This window comes from Eubalaena glacialis, chromosome 10 (genome assembly GCF_028564815.1).
Source record: "Eubalaena glacialis isolate mEubGla1 chromosome 10, mEubGla1.1.hap2.+ XY, whole genome shotgun sequence".
Taxonomy (NCBI): Eukaryota; Metazoa; Chordata; class Mammalia; order Artiodactyla; family Balaenidae; genus Eubalaena; species Eubalaena glacialis.
The window spans coordinates 49,767,665-49,790,552 of NC_083725.1; the positions used below are offsets into that span (position 1 = coordinate 49,767,665).

A 22,888-nucleotide genomic window follows, 5' to 3' on the forward strand; every position below is an offset into this window, starting at 1 on the left:
GAAGGATTGCTAAAGCAGTGTTCTTGATAGAGCAGAGGCAACGGGATTTAGTACACCAGTGGAGGGCCTTCCACAGGAGCGCAGACACAGTTTATTTATGATAATGAGGCGAGGGGCAGGGTCTATGCACAGAGATGCCCTTAGGTGGGTAGATGGGATGGTAGCCTGTGCAAGTTCTCTCCTGATGGCGTCTGTCTTTTCTGTGCGGTAGGAAGCAAGGTCATCAATGAGAGCAGTTGCTACTAAGTGAAATAAAATCCCCTAAGAGAACAAGTGAAACTGAAAAAGAATATATATATATATATATATATATATATATACACACATATATATATATATCACTGAATCACTTCACTGTACACTTGAAACTAACACAACATTGTAAATTAACTATACTTCAATTTTCAAAAAGAGAGAATAAGTGAAATATTCATTTTTAGAAATATAACTCAAAGAGTGATGGTGAAGTGGTCTACTGGGTAAGAGTCTTTGCTGAAAACCCTTAAATAATGAAATTCACATGAAATGCCAACTGAAATTTGGATAACAATAAACACACATGTGATGCTCTGAATGTTCTTTATTTTCTAACAACTATTTAAACCACTCAACAAAACGCTCTGTAACATAATTTAAGAAAACTTCTGCAAATTTTAGTGTAGAAAGTAGACCCCGTTTACCTACCATCAAAGCATCATGCAAACACTTATTTTCTTAGAAGCTATTTAGCTTTGTGGTATTACTTTCAGGTGATGGTACATTTTAATTCCATATACCACAATGAGCATTCACTCCAAGCACATAACTCTTTAAAATAAAACAACATACATTTCTTTTGAACCATTTCAGATTCAGTTGTTTGGGTTTCTTTTTTTTCCCCATAAATTAAAACTAAACTCAAAAAAAACCAAAAAAACAAAAAAAAACTAAACTCAATCTCCTTCCCCCAGTCACAGCCTCGAGCTCATGGCAGATTTGTACGAAGTACACCAACGACTCCTCAGAATCCTCCGCTAGGGACGCCCGTGGTTCATGTCATCACAGGTAGAAGAGAGAATTGGCTAATTCCAAACTTGGTTCTTTATGAGTGCTTTGTGCCACCAGAAAGGTCAGCTTGTGTGCATACTGGCACGGGGCTGGAACACTGATTAGGCCCTAAGGAGGAAAAAGTATTGGTAATGATTAAGAGGATAACTTCCTCTTCAAAGTGATATTATTTTCCTGAGTTTTTTCATCCACTAGTTTTATACACGATAGAATGTAAGTCAATTAGAACCAAACTCAATCAACAAAGGGCACCCTTGCTCCTGGGAACTTAAATTCACTGAGCAAGATGGGAGAGCAGAGAGGGCCAGTCTGGCTTCCCGGTGCTGGGACCTGCAAGCCACATGCTTAGGGCTGATCTAAGTTTCCTACGACTTGATGTTCCAAGGGGCTCAGAGCAAATCTTGGCTTTGGACTTGGTGAGCAGCTCTGGGCCTAACGTATAGGAATACAGAACAGAGCCAAGCCTGTTACTTTCCCACCAGACACAACATCTGAGTTGTCTTCAATTGCCTCATCTGTAACTTGGAAATAACAATACCCTGATTTCCTCCCAGGCTGGCATAAGAACATGTATACAATAAAGTCTTCTAGAAATTATCAATGCTAATGCATTATAAGAGTTACTGCTATTTTATGCCTATGATAGAGTGGGTTTCATCCACTGTGGACTTAAGAAGTCATTCATTCATTCATTCATCCCTCCTTTGTGGAAAATTAGGCATTGTGCCAGGGGTTGGGACACAAAGGTGAATCGGGTGACAATTCCCTGGCAGGCACCTTGAGTACCACTCTGTACCTAAATAAACAGCTGTCACTCACTGGCCAGTTGTAGTAGAGGTGGCACAGCTTGAATGTGAGTCTCTGCATGTGGTCGGGCTTCAGGCCGTTGTCATCATAAATGACATTATAGTAGGTGGGACTAATGGTTCCCCGACAGGTGACCCGGCTGATCAAGTAAAAGTCATACCTGAGGGGAAAAGATGGACTGTGAGAAAGAAGGCTCGCAGAACAGGACCAAACCTGACCACACACAGTCAAAGCTTTGTTAAAAACGGATTTTCTAACAGACTTGCCATTCAGGCCGCGTTGCTCCTGAATCCACGATGGTGCCAGGTGGTGGGTTCTGCAGAGTTCGGCCTGTTTCCGTCAAGAATCGTGGCATGCACTTCTTCCTGACCACGATCACTGACAGTTTGGGGCTTGGAACAAGAGAGGCAAAATAATTAATAAATAAATAAATAAATAAATAAATAAATAATATGGAGAGAACTAAACCAAGCCATGCAACTTTCTATTTATTTACTTTTTTTTTTTTGGTAATTTTAAAATGAAATAAATTAATTGATCAGTGAAACATTGCAAAACAAAGAAAAGAAAAATTACCCCCAATCTCCCCTCCCCCAGAGACACAAACAATTTTTTAAATCAAGGATTGTCTTCATTTGTTGCAAAAGCGTGGTATGCTCAGTCATTTGACCAATTTATATCACTGAAGGGGGGCAGGGAACAATGGTTCACAGGACAATGAACTACAATTAGCACTTCTAAAGAAAGATTTTCCAGAATTATCCGTGGAGACAAGATTTTCTTCCCATTAGCAATCATCTATTTTCACCTTCACTCTTCTCAATTTCTGAATAGCAAAGGAAAAACCAGAAGTTCCTCTTATTCCTCAAATCAACGCTTCTGAATCCTGCAAAACACGCACCTGGGAGGATCGATGGATGGTTCACATACACATATGGGCCAAATGCTAAATGACCAAGTGTTAAGTCAGTATTTGGTAAAATCCAAATCCAAATATTCATCCATCATGGAAGAAACCTCTAGCATGCAAGGGTCACTGAAATTTCACTTTTAAGTGTTTTAATTATTTTAAAAATATATTATTTTCAATCTTGAAACTTTTTAAAAGTTGATGTTATAGTGCAGAACTAACTCCTTAACACCGTCAGCTGCTAACTTTACTCCTGCGATCCCCAAATTGCATGGGGGTGATTCTTAATAAAATCTAACTAACCCAAGGTCAGCGGGGAATGAGAAATTTTGGCTCTGATATTTTGGATACAGCTAAAGGTGGTTCTGCCTCCAAACTATGACGCTCTCCCTCCTTTCTGATGGTCACTAATGAGGTCAAGGCTCAGCTCCTTTGGGGCTCGTGGCTGCGACACTTTGGTTGACGGTGGTGATGACGGTGTAACCCTACAGACCAAGCTCTATGCACAGTGGAATAAGATGCTTTCTGAGGATTTTAAGAAGCCAACTTAAGATCGTCATCCTCCTCCATTTTCTAGTTCTAACATTTTTCTTGCACTTACCACTTGATACAGTCATGGAGGAAAATATACCAAGACATTGAATCTAGAAATGTGACAGTAGAGCAAGGTACTTGGTGTTTAGCATGATCTGATTTTCGTATGCAGCCCAGCTTTCACAGCACACACACCATTCTCAGCACCTTCTGCAGACCTGAGCTGCACATCAGTGCCTGCGTGTCAGAGGCTTTTGCCCTGTGTGTTGATTTAGGCCTCAAATTTGAAACCACAGCTTGTTTTTTTCCCTAGCATGTTAATACGTATGAAGCATCTTCAGCTGCCAGCAGCCCTGCAGGCTTCCTGCTGAATCTCAGTGTCAGGCGCTCTGGAGGATTCCTGCCTTCTTCTGGTGCCCCGACCCAGGGCCCTCAAAAGCTCATACCACCCAGACTATTTACATAATACCATCCCAACTACCCTCCAATCTAGGGTTGGTTGTACTCGCATAATGCAGAAACGGAGCGAAACTGCATGGAAAAAAAAAGAGATGCTGGCATATAGCAGTTTTAATAGTTGCGATGAATGTGCTAGAACTGGAAGTGGGGAAAGGAGACTAATTTGATACCTGGTATTTGAACTTGCTTCTGACACACTGCTCAGCAGCTGTGGAATTTCATATTCAATGAGTGTTTTTAGCTGACCATCCCCTACACCGTCACGGTACACAATTATCCGTGCTGGCAAACCGTGGTTATGCTTGTACCATCTGTTCAGTGCCCCTGCAGGATTTGGTGTTAGTAAGAAGAGAATGACTTGCCTGATGCCAACAAAGAATAACATTCCCATATATTTCAACATTTAAATAGCTTGCTAGTTCAGACCATGATAAGATAGGGTAATATCTAATTTGGGTTGTATATGCAATAATATAAAAATGGATACCTTTCCAGAACATTCCTGCAACTCTGCTATTTAAGGAATCATTATGGTTTTTATGGCATAATATATTCTCAAACTTAGCATATCTCTTTAGTAAAATTTTAATATTTAAGCAATAAATTAAAATTTAATTCATGCAATAGACGTACAAATTTCCCAAACCCAAATTAATACTAATTTAGTTTCTTTAAATCTATAAATCCTCTCAATAAGGATAGACTGGATAATTTTATGTAAATTTCTTCTCTAATGAGCATAAATATGAAAACATAAGGAAAAGACTTGGCTGTTCCTCTAAAAGCATCTCTTCACACGGATTCACCCATCAGTCTCGCTGACAATATGAACTCTGAAAAATTTCCACTCGCTCTAAGAAATTGCCTAAAGAGCAGAGACCAGACAGTAACTCCTACCCAACACAAACTTTTCATAACTGCTACTAAGGTTTTGAAGTGAGGGGAAAGTAATATGATAAAATATTTCTTTTCATGCATATACGGCACCATTGTTTTAGGAGAGTTTATTGTCCAGGAAATTCATTTTAGTTTGATAGAAGATGACCATATAGGTAAGTCCACTAACCAAAATATGTCACCAAATTCACCTTTTTTGGAAACAAATATTTATGACCTCCCAAAGTTTATAGTTGGGACGATGCAAATCAGTGAGTGACTTGCACAGGTCACATTGCTAGGGAGTGGCCAAGCCAGATTCAGACCAGGTTTGGAAAGGGCATGGGAACCCCAGACCCCCTCTTTCTACTGCATCCCATTGTAAGGAGGGCACCCTCCCCACCTGCTGTCTTTCCCATCTTCTCCTGCCATGCCACACTTGATTTGTCAGCATCCCCATCCCAGCCCCAAAAGCTTCTCTCCTATTTCTAGACCTAATGCTGGTCTGTCATAATCCGTGCTCCTCCAGGGTAGGTTTCTTTTGACCTTCAAACTGCTTGCAAGAGCCACCAGCAGCTACAAACTTTTTTTCCTCCTGGCTTTTAGTTTATCACACACAAACACAAATGTAAATTCTACAGAGCCTGTCTGTTAGCTTGAGTCAGGCCACAATTTCAGGGTCTCCAACTGGGTGCCAGTCAACTCAGGCAGGCTTGAGAAGTCTGTTTCCACCTGTCTGGTCTGCTAGAGGCTTATGAATTTTGGGTCTGAAAGAACAGTGCTTGGAGCCCACCCCCATTGTTACATTTTTAGTACCGATCATGAAAACTTTTAAGCAATCTGCAACATCAGCCGTTGTTCTCTGAAGGACACAGTGGGAGAACCATCTAAAGTAAGCAAAGAACAAAAGTAAAGTTCAATTTCAAAATTTCTATTCTAAGCATGCATTAGTATTAAAAAATAGACATAAGTAAATTAATGTTCATAATTTTTATATACACTGTATGATCACAATTATATTAAAATGCTCTCCCTCACCGCCCCCCCCTCCAAATAAAATTTATTGATACGAGAAACTAAAGCACAGTGCTAGCATCAGACGTCTCTGAGTTCAAATCCTGGCTGGTATACTCACCAGCTATGTGACTTTGCTATGTGACCCTAAGCCTCAGTTTCCTCATTTGTGCCAAGGAAATTTATAAGATAGTAAGGTAGTTAGTACCTCATAGAGTTGTAAAAATTAAACTATTTAAAAAAAAAAAAATTAAACTAGATAATATATGTAAAGTACTTAGCACAGCACTTGGTACATAATAAGCATCGATAAATAGAGGCCACTACATTATTATTATAAGGGAATTTATTAGTTTAGCAGATCTACTTTAAAAATATTCAAAGATTTCTCAAGCATAAACTTCATTTCCGTAGGTAAGCTTTTGGGAATTGAAATCTTAACATGATTAACTTATCTAGATTTCAGAAGCAAGTTCTCTTGCTAGAATTATTCATTAAAAGCACTTGGAAAATGAAGATCATGACTTAGTGGTATATGTGTGTCCACATTATTCCAGTCCTCTAAATCTGTGCAATAATAATGATGCAATTAGAAATGCTGCTAAAAGCCGGAAGTCCCTTATGTGCTTGATTAAGGAAGTGACGCACAGAACAGGGATCTCATACAAGCTGAAGTCAGAGGCACGCAGTCACACTGCTGCTTTTCCTGTTTCTCACAATCCCAAATATATACCTGATCACAACTTAGTGGAGTAAATCACATAGCTTAATTCTAGGAAGAAAACATGGTTCAAAACAGCCTCAAAACACATCGTTTAGTTACGAATATTGAAACACTTCTAAGAACTACAATTTAACATGTACTATGAGCCAATGCTTAAGGTGTTATCCCTCATCCTTGCCTATGTTTTTAATAGCTGTGTAAACAACCACCACATCGAGTTTCTGCAAGCATTAAAAATAACAATAATAACAGCAAGCATGTCTTGAGCATTTACCGTAATAGGTAAGTGGCAGATAAGGATATAAATCCAGGCAATCTGATTCTCAACTGCTTGACATCGTGTATGTAAACTTCCTAGTATGGAGCCCAATACAGTGCAGGTGTTCAGAAAACAAATGCACAAGAATTTCTACACGGCCATCATTTGGGGAATATGATTTGCATACGAGCAATAGCTTGTCCTAATGTATGTATAAAAATAGTTTTTTAATGAAGCTACATTTTACCCCAATATTATCCATCACATTTATATGTGTAAGTATAATTTATGACCATAAGTGTCCATATTTTAAAAATGAGTGAAGAATACAAACTATTCCTTGCTGTAAAGTCTTTAGTTAAACCACAAGTAATAGTCTAAATAACTGAAGAATATGTTAGGGTAATTTTAAAAGTACCTGGTGATTCTGGGGTTAATACTGGCCACAAATCCAACCACCACCATTCCCTGGCTGAATGCATCTTTACAGACATCAATACCAACCACCATCAGGGACTTTAACTGTAAAATTAAAATTTTTCATGATTTAATGGAATGAGGTATTTTCCCACGCAATGATGTAATATGAAGTTTTCAAAAGACTGTCCCTAGTTATTGAATTATTTAAGTTAAGCTATGTGCCAGGGAAATCAAGGTCGAGATGAGGCAGATTATTAAACCAGAAACCAGAGAAACTTAAAGATGGAGGGAATAATAAGAATCTGCTTCAAACAAACAAACAAACAAACAAAAAAGATGGAGGGAAGAATATAGTACATACTTTGCTTAAGAGACTCACTGTAATCAAAAATGGCCACCATCCTTTATGGGGGTGGGCAAGGGCCATCAGTGGCTCAGGAGATTCTGGTAAAGTGGTCCATCCATTTATCCCCTGTCTCTAGGCTGAAGGAATCTGAAGGGAAATTCCATTCCCCGTTCTTCAGCTCTCTAAGGAATCCTCACTTGTCTATGCCCTCCAGGAGGGGCAGCTGGGGGTAACCTTGTACATCCTGGTTAAGGGAATAGGCAACATTCCCTCATTCCTCACCCTCCTCACTTCCTCCCATGGTGGCCATAGTTCAGGAAAGAGGAGAAGATTTTCTCAGTTCCCAACACAACTTGGAGGTTTGTATCACAGGCTCTGCCGGTTCCCCAAGCTCTGGGGGGGCGTCCCATCCAGGGTGCAAGGTTACTCTGCAAAGTATCACCCTGCTGAAAGCAGGTAAAGGCAGAGGCCATGCAGCACAGATTTTAAACCACGGCTGGGAGGCTCCAAATCAAGTGCCTCCAAGTCGATGCCAAACTAGATTCTCTTTCACGAAAGATTCTGTTATTAGCTTCACTGAAGCTCCATGAGAACAGGGGCCACGCCTCACCTTCTGGATACCCTCCCAGTGGCTGGTGTAATGGAACCCAGAGCAGACAAACGCACAACCAACCAACCCAACAAACAAAGCAAATATTTCTAGGATCACGTGAAAATATCTCCTCCTACTTTGATTTAATTTTTAAAATTCATTAATAGATAGATTGATGACTAAAAGCAAAAGAGTGACGGTTCCTCACAGGGATCTCCACAGCCCACAGCTCGCCTCCGAGTTTACAGGTCATTTGCAAGGCAATCTTGGTGGCGATACTCATCATCATCCCCTGTTTATTCAACGTCTGAGCAAGCACACACTGGCTGGGGACTGGGCAGTCTGAGCTCAAATATTTTTTAATGGAATCATAATAGCTCTTCTGATTAGAAGGCAGAATACACATTACCTGAAAGCAAAAAAAAAACAGGAGAAAAGAAAGTCGATTTACTCATGTTCAGAGGAAGCTTTAAAAAAAAACGAATATATGGATGCAAACATCTTTTGCCCTTAAGTTCCCAAAAAGCAAATATTAACATACCCACAGTTCTTCTCTTTTTTTTTTTTTTGGCCACACCACACTGCTTGCAGTATCTTAGTCCCCTGACCAGGGATCAAACATGGGCCACGGCAGTGAAAGCACCAAGTCCTAACCACTGGACCACCAGGGAATTGCCCCTACAGTTCTTCTCTTAAATGGCCTTTAAAGAGCAATGAATCTAAGCCATTTGAAATGCCTTCTCATCAGCCATCCACTCCGCAAAGCCCCCCTCCAACCCTACCACTTCCCTTGGCTCTTCCTTCCTCCTTGCTTCTCTGCCAATTTGATTCTGCCAGTCTCCTCAAATTCCCTTCCATCCTAGCTCTTTCTCCAGCTGCCTCCCTTACTGCAGTGATCCTTCCCTGTATCTCTCCAGCTATCATCCCCACTGCCTCCTCCCCAACTTCATCCACAGATAAGCAAAGTGGAGAGTTAGCTTAAATTGTGGTCTTTTTCCCATTAGGCACTGGACAGGCAAAATAAAAGGAAGGAGCAACAACACATTATTTGTTAACTTGGACTTGAGTGTAAGGTATGAGGGGAGGGAAAATAAGGAAAAAGAAGCTTCAGGTGCTCTGGTATTTTTAAATTCCACCCTTCTCTCTCACTGCCCCTCTCTCTCACTTTCCATCAGGTACTTCCCTCACAGAAGGACCTCTCCTGGCCTAACTCCATCTCCTTCCTATGCTTTATTCTCTACTTTCAAAACACCCAAATTACAGAAAAGATAGGCACTGTCATAATTAACAGAAAACAAAGTGATTTTTTTCACCTATAGGACTGTTCATTATCATAATGTCAAGGGCTAAAATTATTTACACTTAATTATATAAAGTTGGGAAAGATATTTTTAAATTATCAGCAAAATTCTCTTAGGGGGGCTTCCTGCCTTCCATCCCATGAGTCTGGGGCTAAGCAAGGTAGGTGGCAGAACAAGGAATAGCCCAATGGGGACCAGGACCAAAAGAAGGTGGGAGTCAAGTGAGACTGGTTACACACCAGGGATAAAGAAGTAAGTATGTGGAGAATAATAAGGGCCATGTTTCTCACTATTAGAGAGATGAGGTACAAATATGGAAAGGGGGAACACTTTCCTGTGGCACTGGGTTGCAACTGGAGGCGTGAACATGTTTTTAATATTTAAAATTTTAATAAAATATTTTTATACCTAACTACATATAGTAATAAAACAGATGCAAGTGTATATGTATATATATACACACACATACATATACATATTTCTTAGCTTTGCCCATTGGGAAAGCCTAGGGGCAGTGACACCCCAGTAGCAAATAAACACACCCAGTGCCCAGATCTTGGTTTCTAAATACTGTTCTCTACCAAAAGGAATCAGGGCTCATTGGGAAAACATATGATTCTAGAGTTACACGCAAAACTTAGATTAACCTGGAATGTCTTATTGTGCCATACAGTAAGGAAGTGTTCCAAGAAAGATGGGAACGTGTCAAAAAGACACAGAAGTCAGCTTGAATGGGGCTCCCACTGGCAAAACCAAGGACAATTTGGGTATCGAAATAAACAACAGTAGTGATAGACTATAAGCTGGTAAATAAAATAGGAATCCATGAATCCATACTGATGTAAATAAGTGAACAAACAAATGGGAAGAAGAGAAAGCTCTTCCTTATAATGCCAACTAATAATTATAGAAGGAAGTACAAAATTAGAAAGCCACCATTTGGCAACCATCACAGTAGTAATGGATTCAGACAAGAATTATCAATGGATTCTAAAACTAGTAGGAAAAGTTTGATGAGGAACAGGATATTTACATAGTCTCAAAGTATCTCCCTATCAAAAAACAAAAACAAAAAAAAAACCTGATTAATTACAAAGAGAAAAAGTGTAACTTTACAATGGAGAAAATTGACAGAAACCACCTTAATCAATGGAGTACCCCCTGGTAAGATGCAGTAAGAACACAGAATCATTGCTGTGATACTCCTGCCAAAAGTGCATAACCTGAATTAAATCATAAGGAAACATGAGACAAACCCAAATTGAGGGACATTATATAAAATAACTGGTTTATGCTCTTCAAAATTGGAAGGTCATCAAAGTCAAGGGAAAACTATGGAACTGTTACAGACTGAAGGAGAGATTAAAGAGACAGGGAAACTAAGTGCAACATATTAGATCCTTTTAACAGAGAAGATATTTTGGGGACAAATGGAGAAATGTGAGTGGAGTCTGTGGATTAGCTAGTTATACTGCTCCCTGATTTTGATGGTTGTTCTATGTTTCCGTAGGAGAGTGACCTTGTTTGTATGAAATGTGTGCAAACGTATTTTTAAAAAGGTAATGGGCATCACGCCTGTAACTTACTCTCAGATGGTTCAGGAAAAAAACAGATAAGATAGATAGGAAGGGAGGGAGGGAGGGAGGGAGGTGGAAAATGATAGAAAATCGTAAATATAATAAAATGTCAAAAATTGGGGAATCTGGGTGAATGGTATATTACAGTTCTTTGCACTATTCCTGCAACTTTTCTGTTAGTTTGATTTTACTTTTTAAAGTGAAAAATAAATGCTCTTAGGATGATAATTTCCTGTATTATAACATCCTTACAGGCCATTTTTTTCTGGAAACAAAGAGATAATAGCTAAGCTGCTTTGCATGCGCTATGAATAGAAAAGTTGGGAGTTGGGATGAATAAGCTGGGGGGGGTCAGACAGGAGATGGGACAGAAAAGCACTGCAGTACTGTGGGAGACTGAGAGAACATTTCCAAGAAATAGGAATGATTGAGAGATTTTTTAAGAAAGGGATGTCAATTTTAACTTGTCTGGAATGTTGACATGTGATATAACCATGCCTTGGCGCCAAACCCTCAGCAAAGTCAGATACATAACACGCACACACACAGGACACACACATACACAAACACATACACACATACCACACGCACACACACACGATACTTTGGGAAATGAAGCAATTGTGGGTGTCCCTCAGGGTGATGTAATGCAGGAGGAAAAGGCACCCATGAAAGGGGGCAAGAAATCAGAGGAAGCAGGGACATGGGGCCATAGGTGACATGGAAACACTTAAACCTTCCAAGAATCCCCTGAAACAATGGGGAGAACACAGGGTGCCCCAACACTTATGGGATAAGATGGGAGTCAGTTTATCTTAAATCTTGAGTAAAAGATGATCCTCCCAGTAAGTTAGAAAATATGTAGACATCCAAGAGGCCGATACAGGAGTAACAACATGTATTTAAAAATTAATATTAGAAACATGAAAGGAAAACAAAATATTGATTAAAATATCAAGATTAATACTTTCTTGGGTGCTTGGGGAAATGCACCGCAATTTGCAAACATATCATGGGAGAACATGTTCAAATTCCTTCTTTCAAGGCTATTAGATATGAAGAAAAAATTAAATTATACCTCAAAAATTATCCTATACTTACCAACTGAACCTCAGGATCAACATATTTCTGTATAGCGTGAAGAAATGCAGCTGGATTTTCTTGTACTTTCATGCTACAGAAAAAGATTAATTTTAAAAATGCATAGTTCCCTTCTTAGTAGCACATAATCATATAGAACTAAAAATAATACTAGTCGATTTTTATAACAGACTATAATTTGAGGAAAAACTCATTAAAGTGAAACCCTTTGAGTCTAAAATTGCTTCTCCCACACATGATACACCAGAAACAGTTCATTACCATTTTTATTAACTTAAAAAATAGTTTGGTGAAAAATGAAATTTTCTCCATTGTATAGAGTCCCTACAGATTCTATTTGAACAACAATTCTGTTGTTCAAAATGGAGTTGAAAGTGAACTTCTGAAACCACAAGTCTCCATATCAAATGTCTGAAACAGAGTTCAAGTTAAACTGGGATTAACAATTCTCTAAATTCTGAATCTCCCTGGGAACTTTAAAATAAAAATCATTAGGTTAATGAGATCAAGATATTCAGCTAATCTGTATGATTCATACTAAAACATTTTTTTTTTCCTTAATGGCACATTGTGTGGTGCCTGGAATATTTAGCCATAATCAATCAGTAGACAAGTATCAATACTTATCAATTATCAGTTCTGTGGTTACATTATATTAGGGGCCAGATGCTACAGAAAAAAATTGCCATGCAGAAGAATTTTTAGATCTGTTTTCTTGACATAGGTTCAGCCTCTCATATGTATACATAATTGGACTTTCCCAATACCCAGTGGCCTTTTGAAAGTTGACCAGCAGGTGGCAGGACCACTGTCTGACGCTTGCTGGTTCTAACAGGAGTGGCCAGCAACGTTGTTTCAGATGGAAGAAAACTACACATATAAATCTAGTAAGTAAATGGATACTTCATAGGGAAAAAAAAGGATGGACTAAAATACGAGCTTTCAAATAAAACAGGCCAAGAACCGAACACGGGCATGGGCTTGTTGGAATTTGGGTGAGAAAGAGCCTGTGATCCCAGCCCAGGCTCTGGGACTGTGGCTTCTTTCATGAATCTTTTCCTGCCTTATTACCTCATGGGTTAAGAGAAATTAGAGCAGGTGAAACTCAAACCAGGCGATTTGTTAACAGATTTGATAAGAGAAGAATTCTATACTACAGTGTAAAATGAGACTTTGGGAACAGCTATGTTTTCAACAATGCTTATGCTGCTGATGTAATTAATTAGTAACCATGTGTTTAAAGAATAACTTCCCACCCTGCCAATTTAGGACATCTGCACCTCCATTACAACAAAGAAAAAGAAGTATCTGTTGCTCTTTTTTATGCATAGCGAGCTCAATGAAGTAAGGTATGACCAACTTTATGGCTTTTCTAAAGCAAAACAATATTCGACTTTGAGCGTGGCTGTGTATGAATGGATCCCTTATTAAATTGAAAGCATCATATTTATCTCATCCCATGCAAATAGCATAGCATTTAGTATGTAGTAGCAGATACTCAATAAATGTTCAAAGGCTAAATGAATGACCTGGTTCTATCAGAAACTATCTAGATGACTAATCTTATGCTACAGGAACAGAATAAGAAAAGCTTATTTCAGATCTATTCTTACATTAAATTTTAAAACATAAAATCTATCAAATAAGTCAGGAAATGCAACATTTATTTGTTAATATCCTGTTTGCTGTTCAGTTTTATAAATAAGTGATATGGAAGAATTAAGAAAAGAAACTGAGGAGGCAATATATGGATTTATTAAGGATTTATACCCCAACTAGTACTGGAAAGACGTTGAGATAATGAGAATACGGCCTAGGAAGAACTATGAAAATAAAGCTTTATAAAGACCAACATAAAATACATTTCAACTGGATAAAAATTTAATTATTGCCAAATCTATCTACTTATAACTGCTTGGCACTCTATGTTAGGAAACTTTACTGACATTAAAAAAAAAAAACTTTTGTAGCTATATCAGCCATCATCTCCTATCTTTTAACCAAACCAAATTAATATCTGAAAAAAGTTGGGATGATTTTCTGCATCTTCTCACATTTTGGGTTGGTCCACATTAAATCCTAAGGGCCTTCCAACTCTTCTCAAGCAGTTCAAAAAGCTCTCCGTCACACTTTCAGCTCTGTTGCTACATATAACCAACCATTTATTCAAAGACTGTGCACTTAAAATCTTGCAAGTTCGCATATCCTTGGACCAGTCAGCCGCAGACACAGGTTCACACTGAGAAAAATAATGATTGTGAAAGGGTTGAACAAATTTACTCAGAGAACAATTAAATAAAAAAGACAGTGTGGAAATAGTTCATATTTGTCATAACAGAACTATTTAGTACAGTTTGCGATTCTCAGACTTAAAACACAGATACAAGCACTGCACATCTGAACACAACACATGTGCTTCCTGGGAGTGGAGGTATCTCAGCATCATCCCAGGTTAGCCGTTCCTTGCCTGCAGATCCTTGGCAAGTCCCTTTACTTCACAGGGCTCTGCTGTGGGCAAAGAAAGGTGTCTGGTTCAAATCTCTAGGTTCCCTTCCAGCTCTAAAAGTCTGCGACCTTTACCATGAATGGCTCAGGCTAGTGGCTGTCCAGTTTGGTCTCTTTGCTTTAGGTACCTAGATATCTCAGATAGAAAATGCTGATGACTGACACAATGCAGGTCATCATCCTGAAACTAACAAACCCTATAATTAAAGACTATACATTATGCCAAGAGTAGATACGTCTAGGAGCAAAGATGAGGCCAGGACACAAGTTCCTTTCTCATTCTTTGGAAGGTTCCCCAGGTGACCAGGAAAAACAAGCTCCCTGCCTTGAAGAGGGGAGACTTTAGACTGGTCCCTAGCCTTCTGTTTATATCCACGGACTGGAATCAAATGGAAATGTCCTTGGTGTGGTAAACCAGGAAGAGTCACTGTTAGAATTTTAAAAACCACTGCAATCTAATCTCTTGCTACTTAAAGTGTTGTCTTGTAGCAGCATGGCTATCTCCTGAGAGCTCGTTAGAAATGCAGAGTCCTGGGCCCCACCCCAGACCCACTGAATCAGAATCTGCATGTTAACAAGTTCCCCAGTGATTCATCTGCACATTACCGTTTAAGAAGCATTGCAATCCCCTTGTTTTACAGGTTCCAAAGATATGGCTGAAAAGGGTTATGGAGCCAGCTGGTGGCACTGAAGGTTTAGAATACTGCTCCTATCTTTTGCAACCAGGGTCCTTTCCACCAAGCACTCTGACTTCCAGGCCCCAGCCAATCTCACGGTGGCCAGGCAGGGGCTCAGCTTCAGGAAGCGACCTTAGCCTGAGAATGAAGGGGAAGGGCTAGGCCTCCATAAAGGCTTCTGTCTGGAGCTAGGATTCGTTCCTTCCCTTTACAGCCAGTGTGAGGAGAGCCACAGCTCTCTCACCTACACTCCTACCTGTTGTGGGCTGGCAGGGGGCCCAGGACAAATGGCCACGGCCCACTCTGAAGCCTGTGAACCTTTAGTGTATTCAGTTCCTCGAACCCAATTTCCAGAAAGCAGGATCAGCTGAGAAGTCGAGGACACAGCCACCTCTAGCCCACCCACCATCGCCTCTAGGGGGCAGGTTCTCCACTTTAGTGCCCCTTCTCCTATAGAGACCTGTTTCCAGGCCAAAAACTGCAAACAAAGCTCTGGCAAATATGACTTTACCTAGAGATGATGAGACAGACCATTTTAAATATTTCCCATCTCACTTCACATGTGGAACTGAAACCGAGCTTCTCTTTACCGACTCCTGAACAAGATCTTAATGGGGGTCTGTATTTTAGGACTTGACAAAGTTTTGTTTTGTTCTGCTTTTAAAGCAGTTTTTCTTCAGTTTCTCTAATAAGGGTTTCGGTTGTTTGGATAGATTATCAAAAAGAAATGATGAGAAAAATCTCCATTCTGCCAACAAAAAAACATTCGTTTGCTCAGTCATTAGTTTTGACATGTTGGCTTACTTATTATATCAAATAAAGGCAAGAAGAGTGCCTTTAAAAATGAAATGTAATTGGCTTTAAAAATGGGCAAAACAGAGGGGAAACGTAGAAAGAGAATGTGCAATTTTTGCATAAAATAGGTTCATTTTTAAATGGAAGCCCCAAAGAAGCAATGATTTGTCTCTCCAGGTTTCAGAATGCCTCTCTGCCTAAATGCCGTGGCTGGGATGGGCTCTGTGCAAATTTCTTCATGTTTATGCCAACTGAGCAGCATTTTACTTTGGGGAAAAAAAAAGAACTCAGGTACCAGGAAATATAGTCTATTGGAATTAATCTTCAGCAGTTAAAAGAATTTTCTCAGGTACCATAGATTTTTTTTTTAAGTGATGTAAGAGTACTACAGCATGCAATAACAGGTTGGCATGTTTTGATTGCAATGGCTTGAAACACCATTTTCTAACGCATCTTTAAATGTGACACCACATCACACTGACTAACCTAAATTATGTCCGCTGGGTGCCGCTAAGCCTTTCAAAAGTACACTCGGATTAAAAAGGAAAACAGAGGGACCTGGGGGTTTAGAACAAAGGAAGGGCAGGGACATGGCCATGGAGAAACCAAATGAATATTCTATTATAAGCCCACTAGTCATTCTGGCATATGATCAAACTGACACACATTCAAGAAAACACTTTTAAATGAAAATAAAATCACTGCACTTACTATGTGGTCTTGTATTATTATTTTTTCTGAAGGCACAACCCGGCCAGTCAGAGACATCTGGCATCCAAAATGCAGGCCCCAGGTCTCCAGCTCAAAACGAGCATCCTTGTTTCTGTTGACAGAGTTTTAAATCATTAAAGGGCTTACTTTCTAAAGAATTTTAATCATTAGAGATAAAATTACAACTTAATTATTCAGACTGATTTTTTTAGGGTTCCTGACTTCTATTTCTACTCACCATTTTTTTCCCTGCTCAAGAGAATTACAGGAAGACTGCACCCATGGGGGACACGCAGGGATGGAAAGGCTCCCAGCGTGGTTCACTGGTTAGCAAAATGGGACTTCGAGCCAGACAGAGCAGACTTCAACTCCGAGTGCTGACATTTAATAACATGTGACCTTGAGCAAACTCTGAAATCTTTTAAAGCCATGGTTTCCTTATTGGCAAAAGGTAGGACTAATTAACTACTTCATAGGGCTGATGTAAAAACTAAACACGACAATACACGGACAGTGCTACCACACTGCCTGGCACATGTTAAGTGCTCAATAAAGGTGAGATATTATTCCTGATAACAAACTTATCACTAAAGAGATATTGTGAAGCGTCTGGATGTGGAGATGTCCCTGTACCTCTGGATATCATCTGCGAGCCTGGCCAGGCGCTGCTGCCTTCCCAAAGGACTGAGACGCGTTTCTTCAGCCACAGCCTTCATCAACTGGAAATCAGATGTTGCCTGGCCAGGCAGCCCTATTCAACGTGAATGAAAGCAAAGTGAAAAATGAACAGTGCTTGATGTAACCCCAGCCCATCTCAGACACAGGGTAATAAAAGTTTTCACTTAAACTGAATCAGATTCACTGTCTGGATAGCACCATCTGACAGCAATGCAAGCCACATGTCATTTAAAATTTTCTAGTAGCCACATTAAAAAAAAGCCAAAAAGAAACAGATGCAGTTATTCAAATAGTATATATTATTTAACTCAATATATCCAAAATATTATCATTTCAACATGCAGCCAATATGAAAAATCTGTTAATGAGGTGGCTTCCCTTTTCTTTTCATACTACGTCTTAGGCATCCAGTCTGTATTTGACACTTACAGCACTTCCCCATCCAGCCCCTCAGTCGCACTAGTCATGTGTCAAGTGCTCAGTGACCACGTGTGGCTAGAGGCCACCATGGGGACTGTGCAGACCTGGGATGTCATAGTACCACTAAGAATGGGCATCCCTCCCTGCAAGGATGATGTCCTTATTAACTTTTCTAATCACAAAAGAAATACATACACATCATAACTGATTCAAGCAATACAAAGTGTAAAAAGTAGAAAGTCCACCCTTAGTCTCACCCTGGTAATCAGATGAACATGATTAAAAGTACCTGAGACAGTTATTCAGATCCTACTATAGAGCAAAGATTACCTTCTGGAAACTTATGCAAAAAGCAAATAAGGAGCATTTTGGCACCACTCAAAGAATATACCTGAAGAAAATTAAATCATGTGGTTTCTTAGCCTAGTGAAGTTCAAAAAATGGGGAAGAACAGCTTGGTTTTAGGAAAATATCTGGGGACCATTTTAACATCAAATTAACAAATAGAATGCACAAGATAAAGGAAATAGATAGCTTTCACTGTGCTGAGCAATTTCCAAAGAGCACTCTACCCTTCCACTTCCTCTATGATCAAATAAATAACTTAAGGGTCATCCTCCATGGGTTAAATTAGTGCTCTGGCACTCAGCTAACTTAAGGAGGTTCTACCCACTACAAAGTATCAGGAATCTGTGACTGAGAGCCTGACGGAGTATAGAACATAAACATCACCTGTTAGATAGCAGAGCTCGGGGATCAGGTGGGCCATCCGAACGTCAGCGTCATCATTTCTCTTGTTTTTCAACAGACTAACAAGCACGGGCTGGTTTAGGTCAGATAAGGTAATATCATATTGCTGTAGGGTGCAAGATTAATGAGGGAAAAGTGAACATGGAAACACTGTAAAACGAGCATCCTTGCTTATGAGCAACAAGGTAATCCCCAAATGAATAGATAAGCAAATCTTTTCAGTAGAGGAAAAAACGTTCCTACTAATCCCTATGGTTACCTACTCATTTCTACTTCCTTCCTAGGACCTATCTCTTATATCTCAGGGTCAGTTTCATGATTTTATTATCTTTTATAAGGCAATACTGTTTGTTTGTTTTTTTTCATTCATTTCCTTGCTCTCTTCTGAGTTTCATCCAGAGACAGAATAGCCTTCAGCTGGCTCCATCCATAATGCCATGACCCCATTGCAGCATTTCTGCCGTTGGAGACTGAGGCAGACTGCCCCATGCGTAACTAACTGGCTCTAAGCACCTGTGTTCATTTTGAAACTACCTATACACAAGCTGGAGGCAAGGGTTATATTGAGTCAATCTCAGATTTCCCAAAAGGGCACAACTGTCCTTCATTCCCAGGATAGTATGATGTTATAGGGAAACAGCTCTGAACGCCGACAAATGTAAATCTGATCCCCAGCTCTTCTATCAATACTTACGTGAACTGTGACACTGGGGAAGTTACTTACCTTTCCTCATCTATGACACGAGGAGAACGGTAGCTCAGAGGTGTCTCATGTAAACCACTAGCATGCTGTCTGGTTTATAATGAGTCCTCAGCAATCATTAGTTCCTACCCCACCCCCTTTCCCTTTGTAAACTTGAATTTCAACATTCTCACCTTGCCACGAGTTCATTTACCTTCCAACGGCTAAGTTTCCAATGAAAACTCATTCCCAGTATAATTTACTCAATACTGATGACAGAACAACTGGAATTATAATTTACCAACTGCCTGGGGACTATATGACGCTGACATCAATAATTATAATTAAGGAAGCCAGCAGTGAGTGCTTCTCTATTCAGTAAGGACTTTAAGTCATTAAAAACAATTCAGGAAACGTGATCATTGCAACAATGCTATGGCTGAAAAGCTTGGAGAAGCCTTCGCAGAGAGTTTTTATACGTGACTTCATTAATTCACAACTCGTGCTTGCTATATTCCAGGAACAGCGGGGGATACAAAGATAAAAGAGGCACAGTTCCTACGTTTACACATAACTACATTATCTACAAAGCAAGGTAGACCAGTAGCACAAATAATGTATGCTAAGCACTTATATTTTTCCTCATTGTCTTTTTTTAATGGATGTGTACTATGTGTACTATGTTTTTTTTTTAATTGAAGTGTAGTTGATTTACAATGTTGTGTTAGTTTCTGGTGTACAGCAAAGTGATAGTTAAACACACACACACACACACACGCGCATATGTATTCTCTTTCAGATTCTTTTCCATTATAGGTTGCTACAAAATATTGAGTATAGTTCCCTGTGCTATACAATAGGTCCTTGTTGTTTATCTATTTTATATATAGTAGTGTGTATATGTTAATCCCAAACTCCTCATTTATCCCCCACCCTTTCCCCTTTGGTGACTGTAAGTTTGTTTTCTATGTTTGTGAGTCTATTTCTTTTTGGTAAATTAATTCATTTCCTCCATTAATCTTAACCACTATGAGTCAAATACTATCATCATCCCCTTCACTGATGAGGAAACAGCATCAGAAATTAAATAACTTTCCCAAGGTCCCGTAACTGTACATTAGCACAGCCAGGATTCATCTCTTAAGACTTGGGAACCTCTGCTTGTTACACCACTCAGGACTGGGTCCCTCGCAAGGAGTAGGGAACAGGGTGATAGTGAAAACAATTTTGGCTGGTAAATCAGGGAAGGCTTCGTGAAGGAGGTAGAATCCAAGAGAGAACTTTGAAGAAAACCTGGGAGTATTACAAGTTCCAGGAACGGCTCAAGCAAAACTGGGACATGTTCCAGGAAGAGGATATTCCATTTACCTGGAGCATGGCCAGGAATTCTACCCACTAAGCTGTGTCATCAGCTGAACTTTACTCTCTCCCGTACCCCAATTTTCTTAGCGTTTGAAAATATCTTTTCATGATAAGATAAAATAGAGAAATATAAAGGTCAATATCAAGATGTCTTCCACTTTGAAAGTTGACTGCATAATAATTTAGCATTCCTTTCCTAGGACAGAGAGGAGGACATTCTAGAAATTGGCACCATTTTCTTTCTTTTTCTCCCTAATTACAATGTATATGCAGCGAACCACAACTCATTACACAGGAAAGTGAGTGGGATTTTTATCATGATTCCCTTTTCAAAATGTCACGGGTCCTAAAATACATCAAAGAAAAATGAATTTAACTGTGCAGAAAAAAAAAAACCAAATGTTTAACAAACTTTGTGTTTGATAAACGAACACTTATGGAGCACATTTTCTGCACAAGATGCTTTGCCAAATGTCAAATGCCATCCGTGTTCTATAAGGAAGACGTGTTCTAGAAGCAATGTGGAATGTTCTACAAGTGCTCAGGGAAGAGAACAGCTAGCTCTTCTGTGAGTGTGACAGGGAGCAAAGTCAGAGAGGACTCCACTAACGAGATGACATTTGACCTTGAAGAGGAAAGGTACAGTGAGGCTTTATGCCAATGTCTCTTGAACATGAGCGCAGGTTGAGTGACAGCAAGTAGACTGCGGTGATGGCAGCATGGGGTGCATGGTGGGAGTGCCGTGGGAGATGAGGTCAAACTGTGTGATGCTACAGTTGAAGAAGGGAAGGCTATTACCCAGTGCTCATCACCTGCAGGAACCGGACTAAAAGCTCTGCGTGGACTATTCAGCGCTTACACAGCACCATGAAGGCAGGCAGATGACTCCCTTTAGAGACAACATTCCACATTTCATGATTCGCCGAAGGTTACACAGCCAGTACCGGGACACCTTACTCCAGAGCTTATGCTCTTCACCACATTTCCGGGCAGCATTTCAGAAAGCTCTCTCTGGAGGCCATGAGGGTGATGGATCCCAGTGAAGAGAGGGCTGGGGCAAGGAGATCATAAAAGGGGACAGAAATCCCCCAGATGGAAATCCGTGAGAGGTTCTGCACTAATGCAGTGGTAACAGGGCTGAGGAAGGGACAGGGTCCAGGGAGAATTCAAGGATAACGGAGGCAGAACTCATCTTGGTGACAACTGAACGAGGAGGTGACGGTAAAGATGAGGAAGGACGCAAAATGTCTTCCTGAGAAGCAGAGTTCCCAAGGAGAGAGGGGAGTGGGAAAGACAATGAATTCAGCTTGAATTATGTTAGTGTGAGATGCCTGCAGGATATTCATGCAAATACAGTCTGAAACGGAGATGAGGATATAATTTAGGAATGAGGGCAAGGCAAAAATACCATATTTGAGCAATCTCAAAATATGAAGAAAAGATCCTCTGCAAGGGGACCATGGTGAATAATAGCATTTAATGTCTGGGGGAAATGAAGAAGGAAGATGTCAAAAGAGGCTGAGAAAGAACCACCTGAAACCTAGCAGAGAACCACCAGGGATGTGCGGAGGGCCCAAGGAAGAGGAGTTCAGCTCAGTGGGAGTGGTTACTAGTGTCCAAAGCCACCAAAAGCCCCTCCGAATAAGAACAGTAGCTGAATTTGACATTGGAGAGCTACTTCCATAGCGGCAGAACCGGGTACCAGACTGCTGAGGCTTCAGGAAGGAAGAACTGAAGAGGCACTTGGAGCTAGTTTAGACAACCTTCTAAAGAAATGAGCTAAGGAGGAAAAAGAGATCGCTTTTCCGGAAGGTGTAGAAAGGTGAAGGCAGGGTTTTTGCTTTCTGTTTGTTTTTGTTTTTAAAACGGTGAGATTTTGGAGACTGAAATACGACTGCACATTAAAGAGAAGGCACCTCTGAAAGGAACTGAAGTTGGATGGTGGGGATGCGGAAATTGTCATCACTGTGAATCAAGCTCCCAGAGTCAGCAGGAGATTCCATCAATAAATGTTTGCGTACCTACTAAATGCTACCCTGGGCATCCAGAAATCAAGAGCTCAGCGTTGAGGAGGGGAGTCAGACCATTCATGTCCTGCCTGTGATAGTTGGCTGCAGCTAAGTGCAGGGAGGGGACCCGGGGGAGAGCGTCCTAGGGCTCCCTTAAGAGTTGACTGCTGAGCTGAGTACTGAAGGGTGTTCGGTGACCGGCTGGCTATGAGTGGGCATCAAGGAAGAGGAAGCAACATGTGTGAAAATGCATAGGGGGGTAACTGACTCGAGGAACCATGAATGGTGGGCACAGCAGAACCCAAGAAGGAAACAGGGGATGGTAAGTGATG

General features: G+C 40.2%; 1 protein-coding gene across 1 annotated transcript in view; it reads right to left on the minus strand.

The window, feature by feature from the left end:
• Positions 1-1,038: 1,038 nt before the first annotated feature.
• Positions 1,039-22,888, minus strand: part of PIWIL4 (piwi like RNA-mediated gene silencing 4) — a 40,225-nt gene continuing 18,375 nt past the window's right edge. The window contains exons 9-20 of the mRNA XM_061202689.1: positions 18,486-18,609; positions 17,289-17,406; positions 16,656-16,767; positions 14,022-14,206; positions 11,968-12,040; positions 8,197-8,397; positions 7,049-7,152; positions 5,450-5,520; positions 3,928-4,081; positions 2,121-2,246; positions 1,867-2,014; positions 1,039-1,155 (exon numbers count right to left, since the gene is read on the minus strand). Of these exons, the coding sequence (XP_061058672.1) occupies positions 1,039-1,155; positions 1,867-2,014; positions 2,121-2,246; positions 3,928-4,081; positions 5,450-5,520; positions 7,049-7,152; positions 8,197-8,397; positions 11,968-12,040; positions 14,022-14,206; positions 16,656-16,767; positions 17,289-17,406; positions 18,486-18,609 (1,533 nt within the window). The remainder of the gene's footprint in view (positions 1,156-1,866; positions 2,015-2,120; positions 2,247-3,927; positions 4,082-5,449; positions 5,521-7,048; positions 7,153-8,196; positions 8,398-11,967; positions 12,041-14,021; positions 14,207-16,655; positions 16,768-17,288; positions 17,407-18,485; positions 18,610-22,888) is intronic.